At 36.2% G+C, this 13,815-nt stretch overlaps 1 protein-coding gene across 1 annotated transcript in view; it reads left to right on the forward strand.

Annotated features, from left to right (window-relative positions):
• adamts3 (ADAM metallopeptidase with thrombospondin type 1 motif, 3) overlaps positions 1-13,815 on the forward strand; it is a 74,104-nt gene that overhangs the window by 19,269 nt on the left and 41,020 nt on the right. The window contains exons 5-7 of the mRNA XM_043245786.1: positions 6,754-6,941; positions 10,841-10,924; positions 11,988-12,144. Coding sequence (XP_043101721.1) covers positions 6,754-6,941; positions 10,841-10,924; positions 11,988-12,144 — 429 coding nt within the window. The remainder of the gene's footprint in view (positions 1-6,753; positions 6,942-10,840; positions 10,925-11,987; positions 12,145-13,815) is intronic.

A 13,815-nucleotide genomic window follows, 5' to 3' on the forward strand; every position in this document is an offset into this window, starting at 1 on the left:
TGCAGTTGCTAGGCTTTTAAATTAAACATGTTAGATCAAGAACGAAGGAAGAGACAAAGAGACTGTGCTACCTCAGAGAATCCCGGATTTGGTCTGGAAAGCTTAGAGGTGTAGCACTTTTGGCTTTTGTCTCCGACCTGACAGCGTCTCAAGTGGTAGATCCAGATTTGGCGAATGGAAGGGTTTATGTTAGAAATGGAGCCTGCTGAGCTGCTGAGGGACTGGGGGAGGCTTTAAAATAAACAGCTGAGGCAAATAAAAACAGCCACTTAAACACATAATCCCTTTGCAATGCACAAATATATAAGGCAAGAAAATGTCAAGTTGACAGGTGAAATCGACATAATGAGATAAAGAGACGACGACTTAACTGAAGGTTGAGACTTTTTGTCAACCTTAAATCTGCTTATCAGTGGTAGTACTGCAGTTTTCCTTTTTGCAGTTTAAACTCTTCAGATGTGGACTTAATTGATTTTATTGTCCTTTATATTGCTGTGAGGATCTGAGGTTTCGGCCGTCAAATTATATCCTTATTTGAAGCTGTTTAAATTTCAACCAAAAATTTGATTTCGGTCAACTCACTCAGCCTTATGTTGTTCAAACCTGAATGATTTCTTTGTTAACTATCCCTTTGACATCAAAGCATTTATTAAATGTAAATGATTATCGTATGCTAGGAAAGAGCAATTACAGTTATACATATCGTATAATATTCAAACATGATAGCAAATTGAGCTCACTTTTCTTTACTATTCGGTAACTTTTTTTATCATTCAAATACTTAAAAATATAACACATATGGCTGAAACAGTTTACTAGGTTCTAAAGCCTAACTGTTGTCTCCAGTGCTTCAGACATTGAATTCACTTAGGGAAAGCTACACAAGCAAAGACAGTTGGCTTTTCTGACACATTAGGGATCAACAGAGTAAAGCTATGTGGTTAAGTAGTTGAACACTAAATTGTGAGTAATGACATCCCTAAAAGAGCCATTTCAAAGTCCCCTCCTGTTCCATTGTGCTGTCAAAGATGTCAATATAAATATTTTCCCACATCCGAAATGAAAGGCTTTAAATTGCCTTTTCATTGGACTACATAGAAAGCTAGCCTCTAAAAAACCTATGCTGAAAATTGCACATGAAAACACATAAGCAAGTCAGATTTGCAAAAGCAATTCTGAGTAGGAAGTTCTTAGAGTGTTAATTGGTATAAACAAAGTCATAGGAGATGCTTTTGCATTCGCCTGGAGACATTTGGCATCAAAACATTTTGTAGTTTATCTTATTAGCAATCTTTAGCCACCCATGTGCAATTGCAAGAGATTTCATCACGATGCTACTGAACATTTCTTGATCAGGAGTCTTGACGAAGTAGATGATAAAAGGAACGTCTTGTATTTAAGCCAAATTCTTATATGTACAAGGTAGGAAACATTTTTTAGGCTTTAAGCCATTTTTATTCAGAAGCAAGTGAAGGGACTTTTGATTTTCTCACTCATCTAATGCTCTTTGCCACTTTAATAATTAACCCTTACAAATGACTCCTGTCTTTTTCTGTTTTAAATTAGCCAGAACAAAGATGAACAACCAAAAGGGATGAGATAAAGCTGTCATTAAAATGCCGTAGAATAATATAGGGCTTCTTGCATCACAGGCTGATTTTGACCTTTGAGTCAAAGAGAGCATTACGTGCTTCCATCAGTTATTTTTGGCTAAAGCCTCCTTTTGTAATGAAATATTAATGTTTAATTCAACCCTGCATGATGGGAAATAGGTTCCTCAGCTGAGGAGCTACTCACATTTATTAAACTATAAGCCACACAATGAATTCTGATAAATGGCTAATGCAATTGGGATATTGGAAAAGCCAACAGAGCTTCTTTTGCCAAGAGACTGAGAGGTACTGTATGTGTAGCCCTTCAGTTCTCCATCAGAGCCCCTTTTTATTCAAGTTAAACTCCAGGCAATAAACAACAGAATAGTGTGTTATATGTGTAGTGAATTGGCACAATTATACTCTGAAATGAATTGTTCTGTGAAATGAATCATTCAGGCACTGTTCTTTCCATATTCCCTTTAGAAAATAACTTGTAATAGCTGATGCATTTCCTGTGCGTTCCCAATGCTGATGCAGATCCTCCAATCTTGGCTTGTTGATGTCAACCTTGAAAGCATTTTTACATCATTTGAATGTGTCATTATAGTTGGGAAGTTACTCTGTGAGTCTCTGTACATTGAATCACCCCTTTGCCATGCCATTTGGCAGTCAAACTGGACTGGCTGTATTACTATCCCACAATACCCTTTTTCTTTCCTGTCTGTGCAGAGTTCGCTGGAATTAGGCATCAGCAAAATTTGTAGAATTCTTGGCCCACAGAATTATGTCACAACTGCTGCGCATTTTTTTCCCATGAGTAATTTATTAACAGAAATAAAAAAAGAGGGAAATCTGGCAGAGATTATGTCCACTGACTGGGGTTATCAATCTATGAATGTGTTCCTCTTGAGATACACATATAATATGCAGTGAGTTTATTTTCATGCCCTACTTATATAGCCTTTGGATTTTATGCAGTTATAAATTTGTAAAAATCACCAGTAGGGCACTAATATTATGCATTTTTGCTGTTATCAGCTGCTTTACTTTTTAAATGTGAATGGACAGTATTAAATGACTGTTCTGTTTTTTTATGGCCTAATATTTATCATGTGCAGTTTCTAGTGACATTTTCTTATTTGTAATGTTTGCTTTGTAGCAAGAGCTTTATGTTTTGAATGTGCCTGGTTTAACTTATTCAAGGCTTATTATCAGGTCCATTTCTGTCAATGCGGACACATCTGTTTTTGTTTTGTTTTAAAATGTTGCTTGGGAAAAAAAAAGGTAATGGATTGTTTCTCTCTCTCTCTCCCTCTCTCTCTCTCTCTCTCTCTCTCTCGTGTGTGGGGGGTGTTTACATCTGGGTTGTTAAGAGGTCATACCCATGAGGCAGTCCATGCAGGAAACAAAGCATAACAGGCAATAGAAGTGGCACAGTGTCTCTGTGTAGTCATCAAATATGACATATCCCATCATCCTTCAAGCTCCCTGCACTCACTGAAGTGTATTGGGCAGTATTTGTGAAGGATATTGCGCCACACGAGGTTTCATCCTCATTAATGAATTATAGACATTCGTTTTTTCACTTTCATGATGTCCTGTGCAAGGCTGAGAGAAGGCCTTTGAGAGCTTAACCCACTGACACAAAATATTTTTCTATTATATTTACAGCATAAACAACAACACTATATCAGCGCGACAATAAAATCCCCTCTTGACTGTAAAGGATATTAATCTTTCAGACAGCGGTGAGATTTACTGTCAAATGTCCTGTCAGTTCCATGCATATGTGAAGCAGCTTGAGTACACTTTACACTTGAGCACAATACACTTAAACAGTATCAGAGTGCTGTCGTGCAGAATATTGTATGATTATCTGTGTCCTTGTGCCTATGGTCAAAATCCAGTATTTTATAAAAGAGTGCAAATATGAATTTATGATTTTTATAAATCAATTTAAAGTGACAGCAAAACATTTATAATGTTTAACAAAATATTTATATTTCAAATAAATGCATTCGTACTTTGTATCATAAATCATGATACATGATTTCTGAAGAATCGTGTTACACTGAAGTCTGTTGCATTAATTAGGCTGTCAAATGAGAAATTATCTGCTGAAGACTTGTGATGCCAAAACTACAAATCATATTTCATTATCACTCATGATAGCCCAGGGTCTAACATACATTGAAAAGCCTTGAGTTATTGAACAGTCAGAATGAACTCGAATGATCCACAGTTGTCCAGCTGCATGTGTTTTAGCAACAGCTGTGCGTATAAATTTGATGCAGTATTTTTATTTTTATATTCCTAGACAACTTTGGACATTCTGTTCCTGTTGATACAGAAATACAGAACTATTAAGAGTAGAAAACTTTCCGATATTCAGTCTGCATCTGTTCTGCAGGGCAGATGAATAGGATAATAATTAAAACTGATTTGTGTCATAACTGCATTTACTGTAGAATAGAATGAATAGAATTGATACCAGAGATCACAGATGGCACCAAGTCTCAGTGTGGCAAAGGAGATAATTTTTCTCTTAAACAGTGTATTTTATAGCTAAGAGTAGATTCTGTTTTATCTGACGTCTTATGAGACTTTTCAGAATAATGGATATATGCTCTTTTGTTCATGAACAAATAGAAAAAAAAATTAATTAAGATCACCCCGAAGATATTTAGAGTCACAATTGAAAGTTCAACTTGACAGTCTCAAATAGAGCCAAGCGTATTCTAAAAGCCTTCATACACTAAGCCCCCTGCTGTCAAACTCCAGGTTTAGGAGGGCGATGTTTGCTAACTCAGCTGCTCTCATTTACAACAGTTCTCTTATATCTTAATAAATAGTTAAAGTAGCTCCTAGCACACTAGTTCACAGCTAGTGGTGTTATCCTTGAGCGCCACGTGGAAGAATTCCACCGAAACTGCCTCCTGCAGCATCTTTTGATCCTAATGCTGTTTGTTATTAGCACGCTGTTGCCTGCTAATTGTTTATGCTTCCAGGGAAGGAAAACCACCTTCACCCATCAAAGAGATGGTCGTTAATCCTAACGCAAGTTTTCTGTAAGGAGAGCAGAGGGACCTATTTTCTAAACCGAGATAGAGGAGAGAAAAAAAAATCGCGAAACCCAGTCACACTGCTCCTGTCAGGATACACTGCATTCAAGCCTTTTATATCCTTGTTTAAAAATGTAATTGGATTCCTAGGTGGTTTTAGCATGCCCAATTTGTAAATAACGTCAGGGTAAGCGGATTTCTTGATAATAAAGGAACCGAATACTGTCAATTCAATTACTTCATCACAACAGCATGTGCAATTTCACATTAAGATACTGTATATGTAATCATGCAGCATTTATTTTTCTTTTAAACTTCTAATCTTTTGAGTAGAATTTGGGAGAAAACTAAACGTAACATTTAGCACTCTGAAACATAGAGAGATCATGTGGTAACTGCTATTAAAAAAGTGTAAATCGAAAGTGCTAAAGCTCAAGGTGCTCTGAACTTTTATTTGTGTCATGTGCACATCTGCTTTGTTCTCCACAGCAGCCTACAGCCTCCAGTTTTTATTGTTCAGAGTGAGGCTGGCAAGGCTATCCCACAGTAGGTAGTTTTACAAGCAAAGAATCAAAATGAGATCGCGTGGAGGTGAACACAAGCATACGCACTCGTTATTTTTGTCATGGTCAGGACCTTCGCTTGACTTTGGTTATTGTTATAATGAGGTAATAACACTTTCTGTCCCCTAATCCTAAACTTGAAAACATTTTTATTTTTAATGTTTCAGTAAGATATTTTTTATTACGTTCATTAATTTAATTAAAGGTTTTTTTCTGAGACCTGGTAAAATTTTTGTTTATGGAATGTTAAAGAATGCAACACACACATCTCCTGGAAATTTTGTATAATTTAACGAATCCGATGATGACTTTAAAATACCTGAAGTGTTTCCAGCTAAGTGTGCCATATTTATTAGATATTCCTTCAACAGTCAGTGGGGTTGACGTCTGAGGCTGAGACTAGGTAAAACCAGACTAGAAAAACTTGACTATACTTAAAGATAAGGATTTCCAAAGATAAGTCATTCCAAATCTTCAGAACAAAAATTAGGATTTTTCAGACTCTGAATAGACAACTATGCAACTAACACATTCAAGGTCCAGGAAGGTAGTAGGGACATTGTTAAGTTCATGTGGCATCAGTGGTTCAATTTTAATCTAACTTAATGCTAATTTCACACTTAATGAATATTTTAATGACTGCTACATTTTTAATATTTACACCACATATTTACAATAGTTACACAAAAATATTTCAGAATTTTTCAAATTACTTTTTCTTTTTTCTTTCTGTGAAACATACAAAAAATATTTTGCATTCATAAAACCAAAACATGCATGCTTCAATTTTGAAAAAACCTTGAAATGAAAAAGATTTCTTGGACTAACACATGTTGAGCTGAGGGGCTTATAACTTTGCACTTTTATTGGCCGCAGTGAGGCTGCATTTTGCAGTAGTCTAGACATGGTAGATTTCCACTGGTGATCTGGATGGTCTCATTTGTCATCAAAAGTAATTTTTAGAATTGAAGCCAGCGGGTTAGGTAGGTTTGCCATGTGTGTGCAGTCCTCACTCTGCCATTTGTGAATGGTAGCCCCTTAGGAGAATTAGGACATGCATGGAGAAACTGTGGACCAGGGAACCTGCTAAGGGACACACGGCACGTCTCAGCGTGAGGGGAAGCCCTGTGCTTTTTGAAGTGGAACTTTAGAGACGTTGTTTACTCTTCTGGGATCTGGGCCACACAAGAATGCGTGTGTCATGACGGGATGTAGGAGCTGAGGAATGTTCCTCACAATCCCCACACTGTAGACCAGAGCCAGCCAGAGAGCAAGATGTTTGAAATATTTATTTTAGCATCAGCGTTTAAAAAAGACATTGGTTCATAGCCTGGATTGATGTTGGATCATGAAGAACCCTTGTTTGGATTGCTTACTGTTGTTCTTGGCCGGCATCCACCTGCAATCTGTGAAAAACGTGCAAGACGCTAGTTCATCATAATGCAGAGTGGACTTTTTTTCAGTTTAATGTGTCGTTTTTGCCAAATGATGAAGATAATGGGCTGTATTGAGTCTAATTCTTTTGTCTTGCAGAGCCTGAATTGGATGCGCCAAGGGTGCTGGATAATATTGCTAAGCAAGTCAATCAGACAGTCAGGAGACGGAGACACGCTGGTGACGATGACTACAACATTGAAGTGCTGCTTGGAGTAGATGATACTGTTGTCCGTTTCCATGGAAAAGAGCATGTGCAGAACTATCTCCTCACCCTCATGAACATTGTGAGTATCCCATCAGGATTCAAAAGGAAGATTTATTTATGTATTTACTGAGTGCTAGCTTTACAATATTATATTCACATATTGTATATTGACAGTATTATGTATAAAATAAAAGAAATGAAATGAAATAATCTGCATTAGTGCTGTTACATTATTAATCAAAATTAATTGCATCCAAAATAATTTTGTGTATTGTGTATATTTATTATGTATATATAAATGCACACTCACACATTATATATTTTAAAAATATTTGTATCTACATTAATATATTTATATCATTGATATATACATACATTTATTATTGTAAACATAACACATTTTTCACACATGCGTGTGTGTGTGTGTATTTATATGCATAATAAATATGCACAGTACACACATATATTATGTGAAAAAAGCTTTTATTTTGGATGCAGTTAATTGTGATTAATCATTTGACAGCATTAATCTACATACATTTTTCCCTTTTTTTCCTGCGACTGGGCCATTGCAAGCAAAATACAAGGTTATTCATTCTAATGGTCAGACTTTGTTTTAAGGTCCAATTTGTGCTGTTAACAAATCATTAACTATGAATTTTGCCTCATTACATAGCTAATTTGTGATGTGTTACTAGTTAGTAAGGTAGTTTATTTTAGGTGTTGGATAAGATTATGGGTGTGAAATATTGTCATGCAGAATATGTCATTTAATAAATGTTAATAATAGGCATGCTAATAATAGGCAACTAGTGATTGTTGGTCCCTTGTGTTAAGGTGTTACAATAATAATAATTTTAATAACTATTTCTAATATTATTCATATAAAAAACATTAATTGTATTTTATAGAAAAATACTGAATAAAACTCAAAGAAACAATATTTGACTATATTCAGATTGCTAGATTTATATCCCTCAAATCCACTCAACTGTCCCAAAAACTCTCTGATCATAAAGCCATCTTTATTGTTGAGCAATAATTTATTTTCCTCCTCATTAACTCCTCTCCTGATACAGTCCACTGACACACAGGTAAATGAAAGGCACAGGTGCCTAAGTGTCCTTATTTTAGGAATTCATTTCAAGACAATTTACTGATGACAAAACACCGCTCTGCCAGACTACAGAAAGTGGATGGCAGCAGTCAATGTTTGCTTATACGCAAATATGTCATTAAGCTGCACCTGTAAAGAGAGTGACCTCGTATGAGGCGTGAAATTGTCCAGATGTGATCGTGCCATTTTCTGGAGGAAAAGCACATTCTAAGGCTAGCACGAGAGAAAAATGGAATCTCCTTTGTTAAAACAGAAGACCTCGTTATGTCTACAAGATTGACATATTCCTCATTTAATAAATGGTGCTGGTCAGAAGAGAGTTATGAAACATGACCACAGATGCTCTGGGTAATCTGTGTCGATAATAGCGAGAATAATAATAATAATAATCACTCATCGGGCTTTAGAGATTTATCATGTATACTATGGGTTTTAAACAATGCCTGTAAGCTCTTTATGTCTAAAGTTTTCTAGTTTCCCTTCTATTGATTGCAAAATGTAACAGGTTTAAGTGTAACCAACTCTTAGTTTTTCAATTAAAGTCTATAGATATATATATAAAGAAATGCTCTACTTTCTTTTCATGGTACACATGGTACTTGTGGCACTCAGCAAGGCACAGGAAATATGTGAGGTATCTGAAGATGTGGGTGAGACATACAATAGCTACAAATTTATTACAGTATACATATACACATGTAAAATTTCAGAAGACCTTCCTCCAGTAGGTGTCCCTGCTGTCCTGTTCACTTGTGCATTGATGAAATAATGAGTACACTATAATGTTTAATAAACACTGACTTATGATTGGCCCGTCAATAGTACCCACAATTCCCTTCTCCTTTCATAAACACAGAAGCCTGACAAAAAGGCAAATTTTAAAAGAAAATTTCAGATGGCATAAATTAATTTTGTGTTAATTTTGTGTTATTTATGTCTACATTTATTTATGCATTATCTTATTTTTTTTAAGCAAACCATAGTCTTACGACCTGTCTACAAATGCTTCAGTGCTTCCGAATGTCACTCTTGAGATCTAGTTTTTGTATTTATTTATTTAAATATTTTTTATTTTTCTATAAGCACATTTTTTTTCCTCAACAAACTGGAGTTGGTTTGAGCTTTCAGATATAATGGGTTCGGTATCAAAATGCAACATTGCTGCAACTTTCACACATGCAGGCGTCTTTGATTAGGCCCTTTGCATGCTTATTTAAAGCCCTGTAGCCTGAAGAGGACAATTTTCTGCTTCAAACAGAGCTTCTGTTTAATTGCATGAGACGGCTGGGAAGTAGAGAGGGGGCAGTTGGTAAGAGACTTACCGTTCTCTGCTGATTTAGAGCATCGTCTAGGCAATCTGTGTTCATATGCCAGTGAACAATTTAATCATTCGCACGGGTACAATTTTTGCTGCTCCCTACAACAAATCACTACAGCAACACAGATCTGCTGAGGCATAATTTTTCTTTCTGTGCCCCTCCTCTTCTTTTAAAAGCTGTCCAAACATGCATATAAAAGTACACAGTTTTTTTCTGCTACATAATTGCTTTTTCTCACCTTTCCCTCCTGAGTGCAGAGTTTGTGCCAGACCTGACAGCATCTGCAAGGTTTAGGGTGAAAAAAAAAATGTTTGCCGTACATTTTGGATGCAAAATTATTTTTAGGGGGACACGGTCAGAACAAATTTTTGTAAAACACTAAAGAGCTTATTATACTTCTATTTTTTTCACATGCATTAGTCGGCTGGGGACTTTAAGCAACAGTGTACGATAAGTACTTGCAGTACATATATCAAATATAAAAAAAAGTATTATTATAATTATTTAAAAAAAAAATTCTAGTGCAGTATGGCAGAACAAAATGATCGTATGGCAGATCTCCAGCATAACACTCCCTCTGATTGGTCATAATCTTTACAAGAGAAGAGATCTCAGCACAAATTGAACACAGATGTGCGTTTAGATCCACCACAGTCGTCTCTTCTCTGCCATACAGAAGATCAGGACAACTTGAACATTTTGTTTACAGAATCATATGCTAGAAACTGCTTAACTGGGTCAATTGGTATCAATGTCAAGAGAACAACAGTGATATTTTGAGGTATTTGCCGCAGAACTTCAAAATGTTTCATTATTATATCACTTATTTGTTTTAGAATTTTATTTGATTTAATATATCTGAAACACAGCAAGAAAAATCCAAAACCTTGTGATGGTACAGATATATGTGAAAACTTGAGGTTACATGTGTCCACGTCAAGTTTTTTTTTATAGCTCTAGAACGTTATGATGAAACATTTGTACAATTTAGGATATAGTCATTCGGTACAGCACTACACCCTGCATTCAACCAGCAAACCTGCGCCTCCAAAACGCAGCACCCCACACAGCAGCCTCTTAGCTAGGTGGGGAAAGAAAACATCTGAACCTTTAAAAGGCCTCTGTATGACCAGCTCAACACTGGGTTCTTTTCATTTACCAACCTTTCATAGGCTTTTCCATGCCAACCGTAGCCCCAAAACCTGTCTAAAAACACCTTCTGTGCCTTAGAAAGTCACTCTTACAGGTCTGAGATCCCATTTCCTCCTGCTCTCTTTATCTTGATGCTGTTGTAGAAAAGGCCTTGGTCTCTCTTTCTCATTGTCACTCATTGTGAAGGCTTGGAAATGGGATGAAGCAGCATTGTTTGTTTTTTGCGGTCCCTGGTGTTGATAAAATCAGTAGCTGTCATAGATGACAAGGTGGAGAGTGACATGACTTATATCCTTGCCTGATATCCTTTTTCCCCCTTTGTGCCAGGATCAGTGTTTTATTATGTTAAGTTTAGGGAAAAATTATGCTTTTTTTATTGTGTGTTTACAGGTGAATGAGATCTACCATGATGAATCATTGGGAGTGCACATTAATGTTGTGCTTGTAAGGATGATTATGCTTGGATATGCTAAGGTAAATTACTACTACATATCTCAAAATATCAAAGCAAATGTCAGTTATAATCTGTAATAGGTCATATCACATTTTTTAACTTTATGTAATATATAATGTTTCATGCCATTGTTTTTATGACCTTTTCCACCCTCTCTTTGACCCTTCATTAATGCCCATTAATGTGCAGATGCATTTTATACTCATATAAACATATATAAGCATATAAACATACTGTGCAGTTTTACAGTATGTTTTTTTTGCAAACATAAATGTTCAAATATAGAAATATAGATGTTCAGTGCTTTGAGACGATCTGCATTGTTAAAAGCGCTATATAAATAAAAGTGACTGATTGATTGATTTTTCCTTATTAGATTTATTTAACAATGATAACCCTATAATGGTGCATTTTTAGATAAACACTCATAAATGTTAGCATGAATTAAGTGCCACTACTTGACAGCTCCTGCTAAGGTTGTCTACCAGTTTTTTTTTTTTTTTAAACATCTGTAGTAACCTAAAAATAATTATGGATGGAAAAAAAGTGTTTAGCTGCCCAGAGTCTTAAATGCGCAGTATTTTGCCATTTTCCCTATTGTGACATAAAACCCTCCCCCATTACAGCACAGGTCACTTACCACCACCAGTTTTGAAAAATATGAAATAATTAGCTTTGTAGAACTGTCTGCAGTCTAGCCACTTACATTAGTTCAGTTATGAGACTATCAAAACTCCAGCTCTCTCTAATGCATACAGACATTTACACAATGCAATTGCACATAAATATTTTGTGAGCTCATAATACAGTTCACAAATACACAGAGGTAAATGCAGATTGTAATACACAAATAATTGAAACACAGTTTGTTCTTAGAAATACATATTAATTGGATTAATAATTGAATTGTAGAAGAGAAAACCACAAAATGGCATTTCAGTTTATTTCACTGTAATTTACAAATAGAAAGGTTTGAAGTTCATCAAATAAATGTTAAATAAATAGGCTTTTAAGGTGTTTTATGGATTAATGAATGCTTTGAAATTAAATTCTCTCCTAATGAGTCTTTAATCTTTTTCTCAGTCCATCAGTCTCATTGAAGGTGGCAACCCTTCACGAAGCCTGGAAAACGTGTGCCGCTGGGCAGTCATCCAACAGAAAGAGGACCCAGAGCACTCCGAGCATCACGATCATGCCATCTTCTTGACCCGGCAAGGTTTTGGCCCCACCGGCATGCAAGGTTTGACCTTTGGTCTTTGACATGCCTCTGACTTTCAAACATTTTCAACCCTGTCGTGTCCTGTAGCGTTTTCCACACATGGAACCGAGCATCTTAAATATGTTCATACCGTGAAAAAGGTCAGTCTTTTTTTCGCCGTCTCTCTCACCGGCTAATACTCGCTTGCAGTCCCCACGGGATTCTGTCAGCTCCTCATCAATGCTGTACGAAATACCAGCCTGACAGAATGCTGGTTGGTGTACAAGCTCTTCTTTAGACAGATTGTGGATTTGTAAAGAGGTTCACAGCGCTGGAAAAGGATAGCAGAGAGACATGAAAGCACACTTACATAAGCACATAGGAAAAAGGGATTTTGTTGTCTAAGGCTGGAGGCGGCCGCTGAAGCAGCAGTCCTCTCAGAGCATATCTCCTTCAGCACTGACAAAGTTCACACAGTGCACATTTAACATCTATTCAACCTGACAGTAAAACTCAAGCTTTTCCTGAGAAGAGCACTGATCTCAGCATGAAGTGTTTATGCTGTCACTGCTACTCTCACATTTCCTTATCATGCTACTCTATGTATTCACGGCCCTCGTTAATCATCCGAGAAGAGCTCTTTGGCCTCTCAATCTACCTGTAACGCGTTCAGTGTCTGGCAGTGGCGATACTGAGCTAATCAGAGCTCATGTGCTTTATTGACTTATTGACACCAGATATGAATGTAGCTTCAGAGCTGAGATCTTCAGTCATGCATCTGTCACAGTTTTGTAGGCTTGCATCAAAGGATTGTTTCATGCTTAGCAGTGCATGGTGCTTGTGATTGAACAAACATAGCCAAAGTCCCTATGGTCTGATACCAGTCACAATATACTGTTGCACACCCGAATACTGCACTGAAAGATCTTTTTTTTTTTTAAAGCATCCAAGCGATGCTGCTTACTTTGAATTATAATGCGCTTTTCAGTGCCACTTGAGCATTCAAAAACTACTTTTTTTGTTTTAGTTTTGGAGTTTTAGCTTTAGCGTATTCAATACAAGGAAAAAAGGAACTTCCAAACCTGTTTGAATTTTTATTCTGTGGAACATTAAAGAAGAATGTTCAGTGTTTTTTGTAGTTGGTAGGGTCCAATTTTCTTTAAACTCTAATGTTCTATGCAGCCCCCCCACACCCAACACACACATACACTTAAAAAACCAGCGCAATTATCCAAATCACTTGCACTACAGTTGCCTGATAAATCTTCATTTCACATTCTATCTGAATTGTATATGTTTATGTTTGATTGACACTTGTTTATCATTGATTGTTCTTGACTACATGCCAAATTGTGAGTAGGTTAGAATGACTGCGCACTTCATTGTATTTATTCTAGAACAAAGTGGATGTTTGTTTAACACAGTGAATTATGGTGTAATGAGACAGCAGGTCATTTTTGGCACATAGTGACACATACAGTTCTCTCCCCTAATGTTATTTCAAATAAAGATTCAAATTTTTTATGCTAAAAAACTTAGCATATTTAAGGCTTCTATCATGATCAAAACTTTGCTGAAAAACCTGTTAACACAATTTACTATGCCAGTAAAATGCCTTTTAGGATCATTTTCAAATTGTCAGATTGTGGTATACACATGTTTTTGCTGTGAAACATTTACTGAGAAATAAATGCATCTTTAGAGAAAAATACA

The sequence above is a fragment of the Puntigrus tetrazona genome, chromosome 7 (genome assembly GCF_018831695.1).
Source record: "Puntigrus tetrazona isolate hp1 chromosome 7, ASM1883169v1, whole genome shotgun sequence".
In the NCBI taxonomy this organism is placed as follows: domain Eukaryota; kingdom Metazoa; phylum Chordata; class Actinopteri; order Cypriniformes; family Cyprinidae; genus Puntigrus; species Puntigrus tetrazona.